The sequence below is a fragment of the Suncus etruscus genome, chromosome 1 (genome assembly GCF_024139225.1).
Source record: "Suncus etruscus isolate mSunEtr1 chromosome 1, mSunEtr1.pri.cur, whole genome shotgun sequence".
In the NCBI taxonomy this organism is placed as follows: Eukaryota; Metazoa; Chordata; class Mammalia; order Eulipotyphla; family Soricidae; genus Suncus; species Suncus etruscus.
The window spans coordinates 137,763,427-137,786,428 of record NC_064848.1 but is presented as its reverse complement, the minus strand read 5'-3'; the positions used below and the strand labels follow the sequence as shown (position 1 = coordinate 137,786,428).

The 23,002-nt window shown below is 46.4% G+C and overlaps 1 protein-coding gene across 1 annotated transcript; it reads right to left on the bottom strand.

Annotated features, from left to right (window-relative positions):
* Positions 1-1,289: 1,289 nt before the first annotated feature.
* Positions 1,290-18,554, bottom strand: GARIN1A (golgi associated RAB2 interactor 1A). The gene is made up of 5 exons (XM_049775470.1): positions 18,402-18,554; positions 12,659-12,843; positions 10,432-10,678; positions 3,255-3,373; positions 1,290-1,488 (listed from the first exon to the last, which is right to left on the bottom strand). Exons 1-5 carry the CDS (start codon positions 18,552-18,554, stop codon positions 1,290-1,292), a joined length of 903 nt encoding a protein of 300 aa, XP_049631427.1.
* Positions 18,555-23,002: the final 4,448 nt, after the last annotated feature.

Here is a 23,002-nt window from a genome sequence, read left to right as displayed (position 1 = left end):
AAGCCATGCCTTCATTAGAACCAAAGTTGGCATAACCCAGGCTGAGCCTACATAGCTTTATACTAACACTGGGAGTGGGACAGAAAAAAATCCAAATTTGTTTATTGTTTGTTTGTTTGCAGAGTTGGGGGTGGGGGGGAGGAAAGTGTTTTTCACATCCAGAGGTGCTTGGGGTGTATTCCTGACTCTGTGATCAGGGGTCACTCTAGATAGTGCTTAAGGGAATCAAGCCTGAATCAGCCACATACAGGCTAGTGCACTAACCACTGTGCCCTCACTCCAGCCCCAAGAGCCAAGCTCTTGTTTTGTTTTGTTTTGTTTTTGTTCTGTCTTGTCAGTTTTGTTTTGTTTTGAGGCAACACCTGCAATGCTCAGGGCTTACCCCTAGGGCCTAGGCTCTGTGCTAAGGGATCACACCTGGCAGGGCTCTGGAGACCATATATAGTGGGGGGCAGGGATTGAACCTGGGCCAACTGGGTACAGGCCTATGCACTAACCCCTCTCCAGCCCTTGCTCTTGCAGAACTCATAAACACCTTTACACACCACTGTTTGCTTAGCTTTGATTGTGGCTTAGTTACCACAAATTACAGGTGTCTTAAGTAAATGGGGCAAGAACACAAAGGCACTTCCTGGTTGGTGGCCATTATCCTCTGGGTTCTTTCACTCTGAACTCTGTAACTGCCCTGCCTCAGTTTACTCCCTCCCTCCAGAAAGAGAACATTGGCTCCCCACCTTTCTTCATCCCCAGCCCTTTCCTCTGAATTTGGTTTTCTTGGTCCTGCTTGGCCATTTTGCTGGGGTTTTTTTGTTTGTTTTTGTTTTTGGGCCACACCCAGCAGTGCTGAGGGGGAGGGTACTCCTGGCTCTGCACTCAGAAATCGCTCCTGGCAGGCTTGGGGGACCATAGGAGATGGAGGGGATCTAAACCGGGTTCATTCCGGTTGGCCACGTGCAAGGCAAACACCCTACCTCTGTGCTATCACTCCGGTCCCTGCAGCCACTTTGGGGGTCTAAACTGAGCACTGTGTTCCTGCTGATTTTCTCCAGGCGTGAACTCCTTTTCCCAATCCATCTTCTCCCAGCCCAGAGCCCAGACAGAACACAAACCCACAACACTGAGGAATTCATTTGAAGGTTTATTGGTGGAAGCACACAGCACCTTGTTATAAAAACCATCCTAGGGCTGCCATGGTGATCAGGCCCCTGAGCAGGAAGTCAGCATCAGAGGAGGAGATCGCTTGCCTATGTTAATAATGCCAAGGAGGACCCCCGTGTTTCTGCTAGGCATCAGGGTCCCAAAAAGTTCTGTCCAAGGGCGCTGGCGACAGGTGCCTGTATGAAGTGCTCGTCTGAGTTCTCTTGTTCCCAGAGGCTGTGGCTCAAGGTGGTTCTCATAGTTACTTTCAAATTGGTGGGAGACTCCTCCCGGATGGGCAGCAAATATTGGCTATGCAAACCAGTCAGGTTAATGGTAATGTCGGTGTTCCTGCTAGAAGTCGTGGAAAACCGAAAGGAAAGAGAATAAGATTTTAATAAGAATAAGATTTTCAGGGGGCTAGTGAGATGGCACTAGAGGTAAGGTGTCTGCCTTGCAAGTGCTAGCCAAGGAAGGACCACGGTTCGATCCCCCGGCATCCCATATGGTCCCCTCAAGCCAGGGGCAATTTCTGAGCGCTTAGCCAGGAGTAACCATCAAACGGGTGTGCCCCCCCCCCAAAAAAAAAGAATAAGATTTTCAGGGGCCGGAGAGATAGCATGGAGGTAAGGCATTTGCCTTGCATGCAGAAGGACGTTGGTTCAAATCCCAGCATCCCATATGATCCCCCGAGCCTGCCAGGAGTGATTTCTAAGCGTAGAACCAGGAGTAACCCCTGAGTGTCACCCAAAAACCATAAAAAAAGAAAAGAATAAGATTTTTAGAATAAGATTTTAAAGGCCCGAAGAGATAGCACAGCGGCATTTGCCTTGCAAGCAGCCAATCCAGGACCAAAGGTGGTTGGTTCGAATTCCGGTGTCCCATATGGTCCCTCGTGCCTGCCAGGAGCTATTTCTGAGCAGACAGCCAGGAATAACCCCTGAGCAACGCTGGGTGTGGCCCAAAAACCAAAAAAAAAAAAAAAAAAAAAAAGATTTTAAAACTCCGTGCCATTCGGCTTTTCTAGCATGAATGCCTTGAATAGGTGTGTGAATTGAAAATCCTTGAATGTGGGCATGGGTTATGAACTATGTAATATGATCTAAGAGCCTGGAGCAGTTTGCCCTTACTTACTCAAGGGCAACAATCACTCTCACAAATGTTACTCATTGCTTTTCAGCTTTTAAGTTGAAAACCAAATCTTTGGGGCCAGAAAAGTATAGCAGTATACAGGGGTGATAGTACAGGATGAAGGTGCTTCCTGTGTATGTGCTGGTTTCTGTTCTATTTCTACCACCAAAAATAGTTTTCCTAAGAACCACCAGGAGTGATCCCTGAACCAATGTGAGGGCCAGAGAGATAGTCCAGTAGGTAGGACACTTGTAGGACACTATTTATGGCCTTCTAAGCATCACCAGGAGTGATCCCTGAGCACAGAAACTAGTCAGTCCTGAGCACTACAGGATGCCCTTCCCCCTAAAGCAAGGAAAATCTGAACCCCCCAGGGATGTTATCTATAACCTTTTCACTATAACTACAAAGAAAACCTTAAAGCAGTTCTTCAAAAACAACCTGTGGAGTCAGGGAATCACAACTCAATTTAGAAAAACTATGGCTAAAATTTTTGGAGGGCTGGAGAGATAGCACAGCAGATAGGGCTCCTGCCAGGAGCAATTTTTTTTTGTTTTGTTTTTTGTTTTGGCTTGGTTTTGGTTTGGTTTGGTTTTGGGTCACACCAAGCAGCTCTCAAGGGTTACTCCTGGCTCTGTGCTCAGAAATCGCTCCTGCCAGGCTCGGGGGACCATATGAAATGCTGAAAATTGAACCCGGGTCTGTCCCAGGTCATTTGTGTGCAAGGTAAACATCCTACTGTTGTGCTATCACTCTGGCCCCTGCTTGTTTCTCTTATAGAGTATTTTCTAAGTAACAACACTGGGATTTTCTGAGGAAAACTAATTTTCAATGACAGATTCATGGTGAAATTGAGGAGAAAGCCACATGTGTAAATGTGGAGAAAGTAGAGGTCAGAGATTGGTTGGTGCCAAGGGTGTATCAGGGTCTCCTTCCTGGGCTCAGGGTAGCAGGGAGGGACCTGCTGGCACATATGAAAAACATACCTGTCTTGTGTGAGAATGGACTTTTTGGAGAGATCTGAAAAACTCTCATAGCTCTGCTCAGCGGCCAGCAGCATGGAGCTCTCACTGGGCTGGGAGGATGACACGGGGCTGCTTTCTGGCTGCAGAGGAGAGATTGCCAGTTAGATGGATCCTCAGAGTTCTTGGTCTCCTTTGACCAGAATCTGACAGAAGTGAGTCTTATGACCCAGCCCTGGGAGTTTGTGGCCCCTGGTGGGGCAAAGGGTCCTGTGACTGGAAAGCAGTGTTAAGAACCAGGGCACCTGAGCTTTATTGCAGAGCTGACTTAGCAACTGGCCAGAGCTTGCCTAAAACTTTCTATGCCTTAAACAAGAGGAAGAAAGCAGTTAGATTCAGAAGTCTGGAGGAGCTGGGCCATCCAAATCTATCCTGCATTTACTTCCTTCCTTTCTTCCTTCCCAGCCCTTTTCCTTACTCCCACTCTCCCTCTTCCCTTCCTTCCCTCCATACCTCCTTCTTCCTTGTCTCCATTCCTCCTCTTCCTCCCCCTTTTTCCTCCCTCCCCTCATTCCTTCCTTCCCTCTCTCTTCCCTCCCTTCCTCTTACTTTCCTTACCTTTATTTCTCCTTCCTCTCTCTTCCTTTCCTTCCTTTTCCTTCCTTCCCTCCCTCCTTCCTTCCTCCCTCTCTCTCTTTACCATCCCTCCTTCCCTTCTTTCCTCCGTTTGCTTCTTCCCTTTCTTCTTCCCTTCCACCCAAGCAGGATCTAGGAAAGTCTTCAGTGAATCAAAAGGGGGAAATATCTTAAATAAAAGGGAAGAGGAGATTGGAAAATATTTGAAAAATCTTCTGGTGGAAAAGTTAGGGTTTTTGGTGTCTAAAAAACCCTTAATTAATTAATTTATTTATTTATTGAGCATTGTCACTCGATAAGCTTTATTGGGGAAGGGCAGGTACTGGTTGAATTCACTCATCTGTGGTATCTCAGGAAACAAATTAAATGTACAGATATTCTCTATTGACAATAAAGCTTGGGCAATGGATTATAGAACTGAGACTAATAGATTAGTGGGTGGGTGTGGGGGGGAGGATGAGATGGACTAGAAGTAACAAGGCACTGGGGAACTTGAACACTTAGCTGGTGCTAAGATGAGGTAACTGAAAACACCAACACCAGGAATATCAACACTATTACTAACAACCTAAATTATAATGTTTTTTTCAGACCAGGGTGGGGAGTATTGTAGACACCAAAACTAGAAATGTTAGTACTATCATAAATGTAAAACCTAAAGTTAAAATTAAAATATTAAAATAAAAAACCATGGGGCTGGAGCACCCTTGCATGTAGACAAACTGGGTTCTATTCCCAGCATTCCATATAGTCCCCAGAATCTTCAAGGAGCAAAAATTTTTGAGTTGCAGAGCTAGAAATAATCCCTGAATGCCACTGGGTGTGGCTCCACCAAAAGAGCATAGGATAGTGAATAGAGCACTTACCTTACATGTGGCCTATTTGGGTTTCATCCTGAATCCCATAGACTACCCTAAGCCCCACCAGGAGTGATCCCTCAGTACAGAGCTAGAAGTAAGCCCTAAACAACACCAAATGTGACTCAACAAAACAAACAAAGACCATTCCTGAGGGTTGTAGGTACTTTGCTAGCCATGCTACTATGTTGTATATCAGAATTAAAAACATAGTAACCGGGCCGGGCGGTGGCGCTGGAGGTAAGGTGCCTGCCTTACCTGCGCTAGCCTAGGAGACGGACCGCGGTTCGATCCCCCGGCGTCCCATATGGTCCCCCAAGCCAGGAGCGACTTCTGAGCGCATAGCCAGGAGTAACCCCTGAGCGTTACTGGGTGTGGCCCAAAAACCAAAAAAAAAAAAAAAACAAAAAACATAGTAACCAGGCCCGGAGAGATAGCATAGTGGCGTTTGCCTTGCAAGCAGCCGATCCAGGACCAAAGGTGATTGGTTCGAATCCCAGTGTCCCATATGGTCCCCCGTGCCTGCCAGGAGCTATTTCTTTTTTTTGGGGGGGGCCACACCCGGCGGTGCTCAGGGGTTACACCTGGCTGTCTGCTCAGAAATAGCTCCTGGCAGGCACGGGGGACCATATGGGACACCGGGATTCGAACCAACCCAGGAGCTATTTCTAAGCAGACAGCCAGGAGTAACCCCTGAGCACCGCTGGGTGTGGCCCAAAAACCAACCAACAAACAAACAAACAAAAAAACATAGTAATCTTACAACTATGTCATCCAAAATATTTTTATTTATTTAATTTTTAGGTTTTGGGTCACACCTGGTGGTGCTCAGGGGTTACTCCCGTCTCTGTGCTCAGGAATCAACTCCTGTCAGTGCTCAGGTGATCATATGGGATACCAAGGATTGAACCTGGATTAGTTGTGTGCAAGACAAATGCTATACCTGCTGTATTGCCCTACCCCCCCCCAAAATATTTTTAGATACTTTACTTTACAAATTAGTTTAAAAGAAGCACAAGACTACATAAAAGGATAAAATAAAAGGAATAAAAGAATAAAAGGAAACTATGGGCACTCTGTTTTAGTGAAAAACAGAGGGGCTACTTCTCTTACCTGTCACCCCAGAAAATGTTCTTTTTTTTTTTTTTTTTTTTTTTTTTTTTGGTTTTGGTTTTTATTTTTTTGGGCCACATCGGCAGTGCTCGGGGATTAATCTTGGCTCTGTGATCAGAAATTGCCACTGGCTGGCTCGGAAGACCATATAGGATGTTGGGACTCGAACCTAGATTGGCTGCATGCAAGGCAAAAGCCCTACTGATGTGCTATTACTCCAGCCCCCAGAAAATGTATTAACATTTATATTTCTCAACTGTGACCCAAGTACCCTTATGTCACTTGAAAGTGTATGTTGGTATTAACATTTTTATTTTTGGTTTTTGGGTCACACCTGGGATGCTCAGAGGTTACTCCAGGCTCTGTGCTCAGAAATCGCTCCTGACTGGCTCAGGGAAACATATGGGGTGCTGGGATTCAAACCACCATCCATCCTGGGTTGGCTGCGTGCAAGGCAAAAGCCCTACCACTGTGCTGTCTGGACCCATGGTATCAACTTTGTGAAAAAAAAAATCATCTGGCAATTTAAGTTTCAAGAATTGGAAAAAGGGGCGGGAGAGACAGCACAACGGTAGGGTGTTTGCCTTGCATGCGGCCAATCTAGGATGAATCTGGGTTCGAATCTAATATCCCATATAGTCCCCTGACCCAGGAGCGATTTCTGACCACAGAGCCAGGAGAAGCCCCTGAGTGCAGCCAGGTGTGGCCCAAAAACCAAAATCAAAACCAAAATAAACGAACAAAAAAGAATTGGAAAATAATGTTGAGACCCTTTGAATCTCCTAAAAATCTACTCTGAGTAAACACCTAGAAATGCAAACAGTACAATTAAATATGTGTTTCAATGGTATCTGCAATAATAACATGAAATGGTCAAAATGAAGAATAGGGGAAGCTTTTAATAGACATGGGGGTCTAGATGATGCTACAGTGGGTAGGGTGCTTGCCTTTTGTGCAGCAAGGAGGGCTTTTGCCTTGTACACAGACAATTTGAGTTCGATCCCTGGCATCCCATTAAGGCCCCCTGAGCCCAGTCAGGAGTGCTCCCTGAGCACAGAACCAATAGTAAATACTGAGCACCACCAGATGTGGCACAAAAGCAAACAACAGAGAAACTTACAAAATAATAATTAATAATAATAGATACCGTCATTATGAAATCATCTAAGTTTTTTTTTAAAGAAACACCCAGGACTGTATTAGTATTTAATGTCCTCCAATATATAGAATGAAAAATTTATTAAAAATGAAAGTCTAGGGGGCCGGAGAGATAGCATGGAGGTAAGCTATTTGCTTTTCATGCAGAAGGATGGTGGTTCGAATCCTGGCATCCCATATGGTTCCCTGTGCCTGCCAGGGGTGATTTCTGAGCGTAGAACCAGGAGTAACCCCTGAGTGCTGCTGGGTATGACCCAAAAACCAAAAAAATAAAAAAATAAAAAATAAAATGAAAGTCTAGGGATCTGAGAGGTAAGGCATCTGTCTTGCAAGCAATAGCCTAGGATGGACCGCAGTTCAATCCCCCAGCGTCCCATATAGTCCCCCCAAGCCAGGAGCGATTTCTGAGTGCATAGCCAGGAGTAACCCCTGAGCGTCAATGGTGTGGCACAAAAAACAAAACAAAACAAAAAAATAATGAAAATCTAGGGGCTGGAGCCATATAGCAGTAGGGCATTTCACTGGAATAGACCCAGGATAGACATGAGTTTGATTCCCAGCATTCCATATGGTTCCCAGAACCTACCAGGAGCGATTTCTGAGTGCAGAGCTAGGAGTAATCCCTGAGCGATGCCAGGTGTGACCCAAAAACAAAACAATAAAAATGAAAGTCTCAAATCAAAAAAATAAAATAAAATAAAAATTAAAGTCTAGAAGAAAGTTGGAGAAGAGTTCCCTCTGGTCCCCTGGGGTTTGAGTGGGGTGATTTTCCTGTTCATTTCAGATTTTTTTCTGTGTGCATCATTCCTAAATACTACTGAAGACAAAACAAACAAAAATCAGAACACCAGCCCCAGACTACAAAACTAAGCATTCCAAGTAAGGTAGGGGAATGAAGAAATGCCCAGAATTAATAGGGAGGCATCAATGGAAGGAGGGCTAGAGGGAGGTAACTATGTACATCAAAATGATAGATCATATTCACACTGTAGGGTCGAAGAGATAGCATGGAGGTAGGGCGTTTGCCTTGCATGCAGAAGGACGAATCCCGGTATCCCATATGGTCCCCCGAGCCTGCCAGGAGTGATTTCTGAGCGTAGAAGTAACCCCTGAGCACTGCCGGGTGTGACCCAAAAACCAAAAACCAAAAAAAAAACAAAACATATTCATAGTTTTAAACATGAGGCCCAAACTAAATGAAAGAAAAAGAAAGTAGCAAGAAGTCATTTTTAGGGCCCGGAGAGATAGCACAGGGCGTTTGCCTTGCAAGCAGCCGATCCAGGACCAAAGGTGGTTGGTTCGAATCCCGGTGTCCCATATGGTCCCCCATGCCTGCCAGGAGCTATTTCTGAGCAGACAGCCAGGAGTAACCCCAGAGCACCACTGGGTGTGACCCCCCCCCAAAAAAAAAAAAAAAAAGAAGTCTTTTTTTTTTTTTTTTTTGGGCCACACCCGGCTCTGCACTCTTAAAAATGACTTCTTGGGCCCGGAAAGATAGCACAGTGGCGTTTGCCTTGCAAGCAGCCGATCCAGGACCAAAAGGTGGTTGGTTCGAATCCCGGTGTCCCATATGGTCCCCCATGCCTGCCAGGAGCTATTTCTGAGCAGACAGCCAGGAGTAACCCCTGAGCACCACTGGGTGTGACCCCCCCCCCAAAAAAAAAAAAAAAAAAAGAAGTCTTTTTTTTTTTTTTTTGGGCCACACCCGGCGTTGCTCAGGGGTTATTCCTGGCTATCTGCTCAGAAATAGCTCCTGGCAGGCACGGGGGCCATATGGGACACCGGGATTCGAACCAACCACCTTTTGGTCCTGGATCGGCTGCTTGCAAGGCAAACGCCACTGTGCTATCTTTCCGGGCCCAAGAAGTCATTTTTTTTTTTTTTTTTTTTTTTTTTTGGTTTTTGGGTCTCACCCGGCAGTGCTCAGGAGTTACTCCTGGCTCCATGCTCAGAAGTCGCTCCTGGCGAGCACGGGGGACCATATGGGACGCCGGGATTCGAACCGATGACCTTTTGCATGAGAGGCAAACGCCTTACCTCCATGCTATCTCTCCGGCCCCCAAGAAGTCATTTTTAAGAGTGCAGAGCCAGCAATAACTCCTGAGCACCGCTGGGTGTGGGCCAAAAAAAAAACAAAAACAAAAACAAAAAAAAAAAAAGGGGGTCAGAGAGATAGAACAGTGGTAGGGCATTTGCCTTGCACACAGTGACCTAGGATGAATGGTGGTTCGAAACCCAGCATCCCATATGGTCCCTTGTGACTACTAGGGTAACTTCTGAGCACAGAGCCAGGAATAATCCCTGAGCACAGCTGGGTGTGACCCAAAAAACAAAACAAACAAACAAACAAACAAACAAAAGAGTGCTAAGTCCGGGGCGGGCGGTGGCGCTGGAGGTAAGGTGCCTGCCTTGCCTGCGCTAGCCTAGGACGGACCGCGGTTCGATCCCCCGGCGTCCCATATGGTCCCCCAAGAAGCCAGGAGCAACTTCTGAGCGCATAGCCAGGAGTAACCCCTGAGCGTCACAGGGTGTGGCCCAAAAAAAAAAAAAAAAAAAGAGTGCTAAGTCCTTTGTAGCTGTTTTAAGAAAAACAACATAATTTGCTTTTTCTGTTTGCAGAACCCAGTCCAGCATGAGCATCTTCTGGCCTAATGCTGAAGACAGGCTTTCAACTCCACAAAAGGTCTTACTCCTCCCAACGTCCTAACAACTACCTAAGGTCTCTACTTAATGCTATTATTGACTATTATCACTCACTGTTGTGTGTTTTTGTTTTTGGTTTTTTTTTTTTTTTTTTTTTGGTTTTTTGGCCTCACCCGTTGACGCTCAGGGGTTACTCCTGGCTATGCGCTCAGAAGTCGCTCCTGGCTTGGGGGACCATATGGGACACGGGGGGATCGAACCGCGGTCCGTCCTAGGCTAGCGCTGGCAAGGCAGACACCTTACCTCTAGCGCCACCGCCCGGCCCCGGTTTTGGTTTTTTTTTAAGGTCTCTTTTTTTTTAGACTAACGCAAACGCCCTACTGCTGTGCTATCTCTCCGGCTCCCTCACTCACTGTTACTATCACTGTTGATACTTGGCAGTTACTACTACTGATTGTTAATTTGTTTTGTTTTTTTTTTTTTGTTTTGTTTTGTTTTATAAAATCTTTAAGCACCATGATTACAAGCACGATTATAGTTGGGATACAGTCATATATATAATTTCTTTCTTTTGGTTTTGGTTTTGGTTTTGGTTTTTGGGCCATACCCGTTTGACGCTCAGGGGTTACTCCTGGCTATGCACTCAGAAATCGCTCCTGGCTTGGGGGACCATATGGGACGCCGGGGGATCGAACCGAGGTCCGTCCTATGCTAGCGCTTGAAGGCAGATACCTTACCTCTAGCACCACCTTCCCGGCCCCTAATTTCTTATATAGTAGGTTACAATCACTTACTGTTGGGTCACAGTTTTGGGCTATCTTGGGGACCAGGCAGTGAGTAAGCTGGATTCTTGGGTCTTTGGTGGTGATGGACAGGCCTTTCTTCAGAATTTTGACTAAGCGGATCCAGAACTGAAACACGGCCTCAGGGTGTTTTTCATGGAGTCTCAGGTAGTAGATCTTTTCCGTCACTGTTCTCAATCGCAGGATTCGCTGGAGCCGGTCATAGATCTGTAGCTCCACATACCTCAGGGGAAGGATCCTGGACATGATCAGCAAATTCCCATAGCAAAGGGGCCAGTGACTGAACTAACCATGGGAGGTTTCCTGTCTCCCACCTCAGTCTGAAGAGGCCCAAAGGTGAGACATGGCACTGAAGCATGGAAGTGGGATGGAGGGGGGAAGATGGACTCCAGACTCTTCTTTGATGTCTTGGGCCTCAGTTATCAGAGGACCTAATACCCCAACAGACCTGCTGGGAATTGGTGCAGAGCTTCTCTCTGAAGCCTCATATAACCTTGGAGGAAATCTATTTGTTGGATTTAGAAAGTGAGACTTATAGAAGTTTAGTAGCTTATAGAAACTTAAACTCAAGTTTAATTTTTTTTCATTATTATAATTGGTTTTTGTTTTAGAGCCACCCTTGGCAGTGCTTAGGGTTTACTCCTGGCTCTGAACTCAGGGCTCAGTTCTGGTGTTGTTCAGGGGATCATACCAGATGTAGAGGATTAAAATGTGGGTTGGCCACATACAAGGTTAGTTCCCTACCTGTTGTACTATAGCTCAGGTCCTTCAATTTTCAATGGGTTTTCTTTGGGGTGACCTGAGATGGTGGTTGGGGTCACAACCAGCAGTACTCAGTGCTTACTACTGGCTCTGTGTTGAGGGATCACTCCTGGCAGGGCTCATGAGACCATATGTAGTATCAGTAATTATCAGTGTACAAGGCAAGCACCATCTCTGCTGTACCATCTCTCCAGTCCTTAATTTGTTTGTTTTGTTTCTGTTTTTGTTTTTTTTGGTTTTGGTTTTTGGGTTACACCAGCAGCGCTCAGGGGTTACTCCTGGCTCTGCACTCAGAAATCGCTCCTAGCAGGCTCAGGGGACCATATGGGATGCCGGGATTCGAACCACTGTCCTGCATGAAAGGCAAATGCCCTACCTTCATGCTATCTCTCTAGCCCCTCTCCAGTCCTTAATTTTATTTATTATAGTTAACATCACTTGTTTATAATAGTGCTGGTATTTATGGTCTATGGGTACACGGTTACCTCACTACCATCAAAATGCTGGACTTTTTGTTTGTTTGAGTTTGAGATGGGTCACTTCTAGAGGGGACCATATGTGAGACAGGGACCAAACTTGGTAAGACACATGAAGGTGAGTGCCTTACTCCTGTACTTTCAGAGTGGCCAGAACCCAAAACCAATTCAAAACAAAAAAAATTGTAATACTTAAAAAAAAACAAACAAGACTAAAATGTTCACATAGGAGCCAGAGGGATAGCACAACAGGTAGGCACTTACCTTGCATGTGGCAGGCAGACCCAGGTTTGATACCCCCAGCATTCCTTATGGTTCTCTGAACCCTATGAGAAGTAATTCTTGAGTGCAGAACACGTAGTAATCACTGAGTGTGACCTCAGAATCAAACTAAATAAATAAATAATTTTAAAAGTGTCTACATATATGCAAATTGGCGGGAGTCATGCCAGGCTTGTTGGAGATACAAAATGCTTCATGTTAGGAAGCTTGAGCATGGGGCCGGGAAGGTGGCGCTAGAGAGGTAAGGTGTCTGCCTTGCAAGCGCTAGCATAGAACGGACTGCGGTTCGATCCCCTGGCGTCCCATATGGTTCCCCCAAGCCAGGGGCGATTTCTGAGCGCATGGCCAGGAGTAACCCCTGAGCGTCAAATGGGTGTGGCCCAAAAACCAAAAAAAAAAAAAAAAAGGAAGCCTGAGCTATAGCACAGCAACAGGTTATTTGCCTTGCACGCGGCTGACCCGGGATGAACCCAGGTTTGATCCCTAGCATCCTATATGGCCCCCAAGCTTGCCAAGAGCAAATTCTGAATGCAAAGCCAGGAGTAAACCTGAGCACCGCTGGGTGTGACCCTCCTCCCCAAAATAAAGCTACATGTCAAATGACTGAGCAAACCCTGGACCATCAGTCTTTCTGTCTAAACCCAACTGCTAACAACCCCCAACATCCCAGGCTCAGGTCCACCTTGCCCACTTTGTACCTGCTGAGAGTGATGGCGGGAGTGCCGACAGGCTTGTTCCAGGTGGACAACTGACCGTGGGGCCAGGTGACATTCGCCATGAGGAGGATATTGGGAAGTGGCAAGGCGGCCACTGACGAGGTCACTCCCAGGATGACTGTGGTAGACCTGTCATAGACATCCAGCCAGTTTCCAGGCTTCGTGACCTAGAAACCGCCCATCACAAGAGTCAGAGACCAGTAGGTAAGGGTGGAAGGACACAGGTACAACTGCACAACAGGCTCTCTGGGTCTTGCAGGCCCAGGCCCCACCTCGACCCTTTTTGCGGGGGTTCCCCAAATAACTGGCAGCTGTGGAAACCCTTTCTCTGTGTCCTCTGCATTATCTGCTTTCCAGGGAGATGCTAGAAAGGAAAAGTTGCATGGTGATGATGTTTAATTTCTTCTCTTGTGTGGGAGAAATAGCACAGCAGTAGGGCATTTGCCTTGCATGCAGCTGACCCAGAAGGGACCCAGTTTAATTCCTGCTATCCCATATGGTCCCCCAGCCTGCCAAGGGGTGATTTCTGAGTGCAGAGCTAGGAGTGACCCCTGAGCACCACTGGGTGTGGCCCAAAATCCAATCAATCAATAAAGTTAAAAAATTTTTTTTTCTCTTCTCCTACTGTAGTTGTGTATGTGTGTGTGTATGTGTGTGTGTATGTGTGTGTGTGTGTGTGTTTTGTTTTTTGGGTCACACCTGGTGACGCTCAGAAGTTACTCCTGACTATATGCTCAGAAATCGCTCCTGGTATGCTCGGGGGACCATATGGAACACTGGGGATCGAACCCATGTTCATCCTACATCAGCTGCGTGCAAGACAAATGCCCTACTGCTGTGCTATTGCTCCGGCCCCTCTCCTATAGATTTTCTTACCATCCAAAGGAGTCACTGTAGGGCTGGAGAGATAGTACAGTGGTAGGGCGTTTGCCTTGCATGCTGCTGACCCGGGACAAACTTGGGTTCAATTCCCGGCATTCCACATGGTCCACTGAGCCTGCCAGGAGCGATTTCTGAGTGCAGAGCCAGGAGTAACCCATGAACATTACTGGTATGACCCTAAAACAAAAACAAAACACAAAAAAGGAGACAATGTGAGGGAGTAAGGAAACAGTTGTGGGACATGAATGGCCCTAGAAGCTCAACTTGGATGTTTGTTTTGGGGGCCCGTCCAGTGGGTAGGGTTCTTGATTTGCACACAGCTGATGCAGGTTTAATCCATGACATCCCATATGGTCCCCTGGGCCCTGCCAGGAGTGATCCCTGAGCACAGAGCTAAGAGTAATTCCTCAATGCCACCAGACCTGGTCTCAAAACCAAGAAGAGAAAAAGAAAAGGAGAAGGTTTGGAAGCTTTTTCCCGGATTGTGATAAGAGGTTTGATGTTGTGGCAGGATTCTGATTTGATCTCTTTTTAGGGGGTGTTTAGTGTGCCTAGGGGCCCTTCTCACGATACTCAGTATCTGGGCTACTGCAGTCAGAGTCCATACATAGATGCAGCTTGGGTTCTTGATGTGCTGGAGATTGACAGGGTCTCCCCAGCAGTGTTTGGAGGGTCCTGGGATCAGACCTAGTGGTGTCAAGGGGCCTAACAGCATGAGCCCTGACATGTCTCCCTGCCACTAAGACTTCTTTTTATTTTTTTCTTTTTGAGTCTTATTGGCGGTGCTCAGGGCTTACTCCTGACTCTGCATTCAGGGATTACTTCTGGTGGTGGGTGTGGCACCATATGGAATGCCAAGGATCTAACCTAGGCCAGCCATAAGCAAGGCAGTGCCTTACAGGCTGTACTATCACTCCAACCCCATTGATATTTTCCCTTTGGTTTATGGGCTATACTGATGATATTCCAGGCTTACTTCTAGCTGTACTTGGGATTTCTCCTAGCAGGCACGTTACATGGTGCCAGAGATTGAACTAGGGCACCATTAAATGAAAGGTCAACATCAGAGGACATACAATAACCAGCACCTGGTCACATCTGTAGAGTGACTCCTATGTTCCAGAGACCAACATTCTCCGAATGTTCTGGGTTTTGCAGTAAGACTACAAGGACCTTTGGGGCTTGAGTGATAGGACAGCTAGTAGGACATTTGCCTCACACATAGCTGACCTGGGCTCAATCTCTGGCATCCCATATGGTCCTCTAAGACCACCAGAAGTGACCTCTGAGTTCAGAACCAGGAATTGGCCCTGAGCAACACTTGGTGTGGCCCCAGAGAAAGAAAAACTCACAGGGACCCTTTTAGAATCTTTTCAGGATACTGGGAAGAGGAGAAGCCTTGGGAGTGATTGACATTTAAGACTTCACACTGTGGGCCAGAGAGATATACAGTGGTAGTGCATTTGCCTTGCATGCAGCTGAGCCAAATGGATGGTGGTTCAAATCCGGCATCCCATATGGTTCTCCAAGCCTGCCAATAGCAATTTCTTTTTCTTTTTCTTCCTTCCTTTCTTCCTTCCTTCCCTCCCTCCCTCTCTCTTTCTTTCTCTTTCTTTTTTCTTTCTCTTTCTTTCTTTCTCTCTCTTTTCTTTCTCTTCTTTTCTTTCTCTCTCTCTTCTTTCTTTCTTTCTTTCTTTCTTTCTTTCTCTTTTCTTTCTTTCTTTCTTCCTTTTTCTTTCTCTCTCTTTCTCTCTTTCTTTCTTTCTCTCTCTCTCTTTCTTTCTTTCTTTCTTTCTTTCTTTCTTTCTTTCTTTCTTTCTTTCTTTCTTTCTTTCTTCTTTCTTTCTTCTTTTCTTTCTCTTCTTTCTTTCTTCTCTTCTTTTCTTCTTTCTTCTTTCTTTCTTTCTTTTCTTTCTTTCTTTCTTTTTCTTTCTTCTTTCTTTTTCTTTCTTTTCTTCTTTCTTTCTTTCTTTTTTGATTTTTGGGTCACACCCAGCAGTGCTCAGGATTCGAACCACTGTCTTTCCACATGCAAGGCAAATGACTTACCGCTGTGCTATCTCTCCGGCCCCTCAGGAGCAATTTCTAAGTGCAGAGACAGAAGTAATCCCTGAGCGCCGCTAGGTGTGGCCCCAAGCCCCCCAAAAAAGACCCTTCACACTATGACTAGGTGGTGATGCAAAAAAGGTGAATTTCTAGGGGTTGAGAGATAGTGTAGTGGGTAGAGCACATGCCTGACATGCACAGAATAGCCTTCTGAGGACTACAGGTTAAGCTTTAGGTCTCATAACTAGGACCCAGAACCTGAGCACTACCAGGAAGAACCTCTCCTTCCCCACCCCAAAAAAAGAAAGTGAAATCTAGTGTTTGTTATTTATTTAGCGTGAATGGCTACTTAACCATTCAAGTGTGGGGCCCAAACCCAGGCTCCTGCACACCAACTGTGCCCTCTAGTCTGCTGTACTTTCTATGGCCTCAAAATTAAAAAAGTGATTATTTTTTTATGGTGATTCATTTGAAAAATGAAATAAAGGTAAATTTTGATTAACCCAGAGATTCCTTAAAGCCCTGCTTGTGGAGCAGAATTCAGAGCCATGGGAAACAGGAAGCTGAAACACAGATGCTGAATTTGGCAGTGATGACAAGGGAAGTGGGTTCAAGGAACTGTGAACTCTGCAGCGTGGGGCACAATCACTCAGGCTGCCTGCCCCCTCTCACTGTCTGAGTAACCCTCAGATTCTCATACAGTTTTCATAGTCAGCCAAAGACAACATGTTAAGAGAGTAGGGACCAGAGAGATACTACAGTGGGTAGGATGCTTGCTGTTCACACAGCTGACCTTGGTCCAATCCCCTGCACCTCATATGGTCCCCCACTCTCACTCCCAGTTTGGTCAGGAATGATCCCTAAAATCAGGGCCAGGATTAAGTAAACTCTGAGGGGCCGGAACGATAGCATAGTGGTAGGGCATTTGCCTTGCACGCAGCTGATCAGGGAAGGACCAGTTTGATATCTGGCAGCCCATGTGGTCCAAGCCTGCCAGGGGCAATTTCTGATCGTAGAGGCAGGTAACCCCTGCATGTCACTGGGTGTAGCCCAAAAGAACAAAACAAAACAAAAAAGTAAACTCTGAGTTCCACTGGGTGTGGCCTCCCCAAAACAAGAAAACAAACCACCAAAAAAGAATATAAACCTCTAAGCCCAAACATCAGACCCCAGGAGAAATGACTTGGGTGGAATCCTGAGTTCTGGATGGCCCAAGACGCCTTCCCTCCAGCCCAGAGCAAATGATCATGTTTTATCCACCAGGCGGCGCTCTCGGTCACCTAGTTACTTCAGGGATTCCAAAGAGGTCTGCAAGGACATCCCGGAACCGGCAAATGGTTCCCACCAGCTTTCTCAGAAGCTTTCTCTCTGCTTATCTCCTGCTCCAGATAAATTCTGGCATGCATATTCCCCCTTTTCCTTTGCTTTTGGCCACTGGTGTGGCCAAGAGTGAGCTCTAGGACCAAGTGTTGTGTGACCCCCCAATGATCAAGGACTCTTTTTTTTGGGGGGGGTTGGTTTTTGAGTTTTGGGTCACACCCGGCATCACTTAGGAGTTACTCCTGGCTCTACACTCAGAAATCGCTCCATGGGCCGGGCGGTGGCGCTAAAGGTAAGGTGCCTGCCTTGCCTGCGCTAGCCTTGGACGGACCGCAGTTCGATCCCCCGGTGTCCCATATGGTCCCCCAAGCCAGGAGCAACTTCTGAGTGCATAGCCAGGAGTAACCCCTGAGCGTTACTGGGTGTGGCCCAAAAACCAAAAAAAAAAAAAAAAAAAATCGCTCCTGGCAGGCTCGAGGGACTTATGTGGGATGCTGGGATTCGAACCACCGTCCTGCATGCAAGGCAAACACCCTACCTCCATGCTACCTCTCCAGCCCCTCAAAGGGACTCTTGACTGCATTCACAAAACACTGGAAGCCCCCTCTCTGCAGTGTCCTCCTGTCCTGCCTCTGACCAATGTCTTGGCTGCACTGGGACTCCTCCCTCGATGGTGTGCCCAGAAAGAGCTCTGGCACTCCCTTTCTCCCTGGGGATCAACCAGCCAGGGCAGAGCATCTGACACAGAAACTTTCTTCACAGTCATTTCAGAACAGGCCTTTTTACCTACAAATGTGGCCATGTCTTAGCTCTTTTTCTGTTCCTCCTGTTCTGCACATAATAGGTATGAGCTTTCATCAATGACACCATTCCTACTAATGACACCATTCCTACCCACGCAGCAAAGCCAGACACCCATGGGATAGTAAGCTGCACCCACAGTGAGATGAGAAATGCACAGTCCCCAGGGCTTCCCTGACCAAAGGCTCACTTTCCTGGGCCTCTCTTACCAAACAATTTCTTTTCTTTTCTTTCTTTTTTTTTGTGGGGGAGGGGGGCACACTTGGTAGCGCTCAGAAGTTACTCCTGGCTTTGCACTCAAAATCTCTCCTGGCACGTTCAGGGACCATATGGGATGCCAGGAATCACTATCACTCCATATGCTATCACTCCAGCCCCTGGAACAATTTCTGAGTGCAAAATCAGGAGTAATCCTTCACTGTGGGTGTGGGTGTGGCCCCCTCCAAAAAAAAAAAAAAAAGTAAGCCTGGAGTAAATCCTGAGCATCTCTGGGTGTGGCCCCCAAATTAAAAAAAAAAAAAAACAAAAAAACAGGCCTGGAGGGAGTGCTCTGATCCTGCCTTCTGGTTTATAGCTCTGAGTGACTCTTTTCCTCCCTGACCCTTGTGGGGAGCAACTTGAGTAGAGGGGGGACTCCAGCCTTGGAAAGAGAAAGAGCCACCCTAAATTGATGTACCTGTGTAAAGTTGCTTTCAAACACCGCAGAGTCGGAGAACAAATTGAATTCTGGAGAATGAATCAACTGACAAAGAAGGCCATCTTCCACCCCAAGTTCCACTCCTGGTTCTGGTTCCCTGACCTCGGGAGGAAGGCCCCGAATTTTACTCATTGGTTCTTTTTTTTCTTTTTCCCCCTCATTGGTTCTTGGAAAGAAGGAACTGGGGAACATCTCTGGGGCTCCACACAGAATCAGCCCGACTCCAAGGTGTTGGGATGACCACTGCTGCTTCCTTCTATAGGCCAACCTCACCTCCTCACTGACATGCTCTCTACCCTGCCTCGGTGCTCACCAGCTCACAATGGAGGAATGACATCAAGAAATGGGAGGGATGGTAACAGGGAAGGAAAGAAGAGGCATGTGGGACAGGCATTGACTGGGGCAAGCTGGTTTATTTCTGCCCTGGCCAAACTAGCAAGAAAGGAGCCATTTCCAGGTACCTCCAGCACCCCTCAGCAGGAGGAGGAGACCTAGCAGCCAGTAGACCAGAGAGAAGGGAAATTCTCCAGCCCTCTTCAGCAAAAATCTCATATACAAACACAGCCTCTGGTATGACTGATTCATTTAGGGTCAGCATCTTGCCTGTCCAGAGGAGTTCAGGAAGGGAACAGGAGTGCACCCCCATCTTCCTGACCCCATCTCATTGGATAAGAGATTTCTTTTCTAAACACCAGGCTTTTCAAGTAAAAAGGCTTAACTTCTTTGGAACAGCTGGAAAAGAAAGACAGATGGCAGAGGAGGAGCCAAGAGAAATGTCCAGAAATTTGCTGAGCCAGTTGTACATTTATTAAAATGCCATGTGTCAACTTACAATCAGATTCAAATTATTTTTTTAAAAAAAAGGTAATAAAAAGGGGGCCGGAGAGATAGCATGGAGGTAAGGCGTTTGCCTTTCATGCAGGAGGTCATCGGTTCGAATCCCGGCGCCCCATATGGTCCCCTGTGCCTGCCAGGAGCAATTTCTGAGCCTGGAGCCAGGAATAACCCCTGAGCACTGCCGGGTGTGACCCAAAAACCAAAAAAAAAAAAAAAAGGTAATAAAAAGCCCAAGCTCTTCCTGTTTACATTGTTAAGTGCTTTTACTAGTCTCTGAATCCTTGAAATGATTTGCTTCTTATGTATCTATGGGGTAGAAATAGCACATACAACTACTACATAATACACTATATATTAACACTGAATACACTGGTATAATCTACTTTGTAATCATAGTAGTCTACTAAATAACACATTATATCTATATGATACTGCTGTGCAATCCACTCTATCCTGTATGTTACTATGTAATGCACCATCTGCTATATAATACTGCTGTGTGATACATTAAGCTATATAATGCTACTATGGAATACACTGTTTACTTCATACACTACCACCGAGCTTCTCAAACTGTTTAGGAATTTCCGGTGTGTAAATACCTTAAAATCAATTATGCTGGGAATTCTCTACACCACAGAAAACAGCAAAAGCTACAAATCAGAATGGATACCCAGTCTATATCAAGCTGTACAAGGGGGGAACAGTTGCACTAGCAATACAGGGACAGGGGGGAAAAGGAGGGAGATGTGGGATGCATGCTGGGAACAGGACCTAGGTTCCATCCCTGGCATCCCATATATGATCCTCCAAGCCTACCAGGAGTGATTTCTGAGCATAGAGCTAGAAGTAGCCTCAGAGTACAGCCGGGTGTGGCCCCAAACCAAACCAAAACAAAAGTTCTTTCATAATTGATTGTTTAAAATGGTGAGAGTAATATGCAATAGGTTCAGAACATATGTAAAATTCATGACAAGAAAATCACGATAAGAGGAGAAATAAATGGGGCCGGAGAGATAGCATGGAGGTAAGGCATTTGCCTTTCATGCAGAAGGTCATCAGTTCGAATCCCGACGTCCCATATGGTCCCCCGTGCCTGCCAGGAGCAATTTCTGAGCATGGAGCCAGGAGTAACCCCTGAGAACTGCTGGGTGTAAACCACAAAAAAAAAAAAAAAAAAAAAAAAGAGGAGAAATAAAGATATTGCATAGTAGGGACCGGAGAGATAGCATGGAGGTGAGGCGTTGGCCTTGCGTGCAGAAGGTCAGTGGTTTGAATCCCCGCATCCCATATGGGTCCCGAGCCTGCCAGGAGCGATTTCTGAGCGTGGAGCCAGGAGTGAACCCTGAGCACTGCTGGGTGTGACTCAAAAAACCATTAAAAAAAAAAAAGATACTGCATAGTAGATATTATTCAGTAAGTGAGAAAATACTATTTGGCTACAGAGTGTAATGAGCTACGGGTCTATTGTAAACCCTACTGCATTACATACAACACAAATCAGAGCTCTAGCTAAACAATAATTAAAAGATAACACTGAAGAATTATCAGTTAATCCTAAGGGTGAATTCGGTCTTGAGTTCAAAGCCCTAGAGCAAACTCTAGACACTTCCAGGTGGGGCCCCAAGACAAAGAAAAGCAGGTAGAAATGACCTGGGGTAAAGAGCTTGTCTTATAGAGTGGGTGCACATCACTCCCCAGGTTTCATCCCACATTGTCCCATGAACATTGCTAGGAGTGAGCTCAGCATGAAGAGCCAAAAGTAAGTCCTGAGCACTGCTAGAAGTGGCCCCAAATGCAAGTAAAATAAAGCTTGTACAGAGCTGAACCTGATTCAGTCCCCGAGCATAGCCAGAAGTGATCTCTGTGCACTAAGCTAGGAATAAGTCTTACCATTATTTCCTTTTTGCAATATAGCCATTAGAATTTTGGGGGGGTTCTATGTATTTTGGTTTTCGGGGTACACCCAGCAATGGTCTATGCCCAGGGATCACTCCTGGCAATGCTCAGAGGAGCATATGTGGTGTCCAGGGATTGATTTGGGTTTTGTTTGTTTGGTTTTGGGCCACACCCTACTGCACTCAGGGGTTCTGTGCTTAGAAATCGCTCCTGGCAGTTTCAGGGAACCAGTTGGGAGGCTGGGGATCGAACCAGCATCCGTCCTAGGTCAGCTGCATGCAAGGCAAACGCCTTACCACTATACTATCACTCCAGCCCCAGGTTCTAGGGATTGAAGCCCACATAGCACATGCAAAGGAAGCATCTTAGCTCCCTGGACCCAATCTCCAGCACCGAATTTGTTTTTCATAGGTGAGGGTTTAGTCCAACCCCCACAGTGCTCAGGGGCCACACCATACCTGGGACACTGATGCTGCTGGAATCCAACCAGTATCACAGCCACAGTGACATTCCAGACCAGCACTTTAAGCTCTGCACTATCTCTCCAGTCCTAGAACCCTTGATAGCTGTGGCTTGCATTGTATTTTTATTGGTCAATGCTAGGCTAGATTAAATCTTTCAAACTTTAGCAGTCTGATTTTTATCTTACATTTTAAGGGGCCAACCCTTCAAAAGCAGAATACTAAACCGGAGTAATAGTCCAGGGGATGGGTGTTTGCCTTTAACCCCTGATAGCAATATGGTTCCCTAAACCCCCACCAGGAATGATCATTGATCATTGTGTTGTACTTGGACAACCCAGGATGGACCCAGGTTCATTCCTGGCATCCCATATGGTCCCCGGAGCCTGTCAGGGACTATTTCTGAGCACAGAGCCAGGAGTAACTTTTTTTTTTTTTTTTTTTTTTGGTTTTTGGGTCACACCCGGCAGCGCTGAGGGGTTACTCCTGGCTCTACGCTCAGAAACCCCCCCTGGCAAGCTCAGGGGACTCTATGGGATGCCGGAATTTGACCTTCTGCATGCAAGGCAAACGCCTTATCTCATGCTATCTCTCTGGCCCCAGGAGTAACTTCTGAGCATCACCAGGTGTGGCCCCAAAACCAAAGCTAAAACAAACAAACAAAAAACCAATGAAACAATAACACAAACACAAAACCCCCACAAAACCAGAATGCTGTTGTTACTAATATCAAGTAGTTCCTTCTTCCCTTTATCTGCTAGATGGCGCTAGAGAAGTCCTTTAGCATAGAATGTGATTTAGAATTTATACTGTGGGCCTGGCCCAGCCAGGTTCATTTCTAGGCCCTAGCTCACAATATTCTCTGTATTGGGAAACACTTCCCCCTCCCCGCACCTCCCATTCATTTTTTGTTTGTTTGGTTTTGGGCCACACCCAGCAGCACTCATAGGTTACTCCTGGTTCTGCACTCAGAAACCTCTCCTGGCAGGCTTGGGGGACCATATGAGATGCGGGAATCAAACCTGGGTTCATCCCTGGTCGGCCACGTGCAAGGCAAAAGCTCTCCCACTATGCTATCACTCTGGCCTCTGGCCCCTCGCTTTTTTTTTTTTTTAACTCACATTCTCTAAGAAGCTTTTCCTGAACACCTGTCTCCTGTCAGCAAGCATCTTTTGGCCCACTATTCTATACAGATATATTTTTTTAATTTTTATTTACTTTTGGGTCACACCCGCGGCGAGCGCTCAGGGGTTACTCCTGGCCCTGCGCTCAGGAATCACTCCTGGCAGGCTCAGGGGACCATATGGGATGCCGGGATTCGAACCATCATCTGTCCTGGATCGGCTGCTTGCAAGGCAAGCACCTCACCACTGTGCCATTTCT

Bases quoted from the DNA above. Each gene is read 5' to 3' on its own strand.
- GARIN1A (XM_049775470.1), bottom strand. From the start codon at position 18,554: ATGAGTAAAATTCGGGGCCTTCCTCCCGAGGTCAGGGAACCAGAACCA. The intron at 3,374-10,431 runs GTAAGTGATTGT...TCTCCTCTGCAG, and splicing joins CCCAAAACTGTGACCCAACA to CCAGAAAGCAGCCCCGTGTC. The intron at 1,489-3,254 runs GTATGTTTTTCA...GACTTCTAGCAG, and splicing joins TCCATTCTCACACAAGACAG to GAACACCGACATTACCATTA.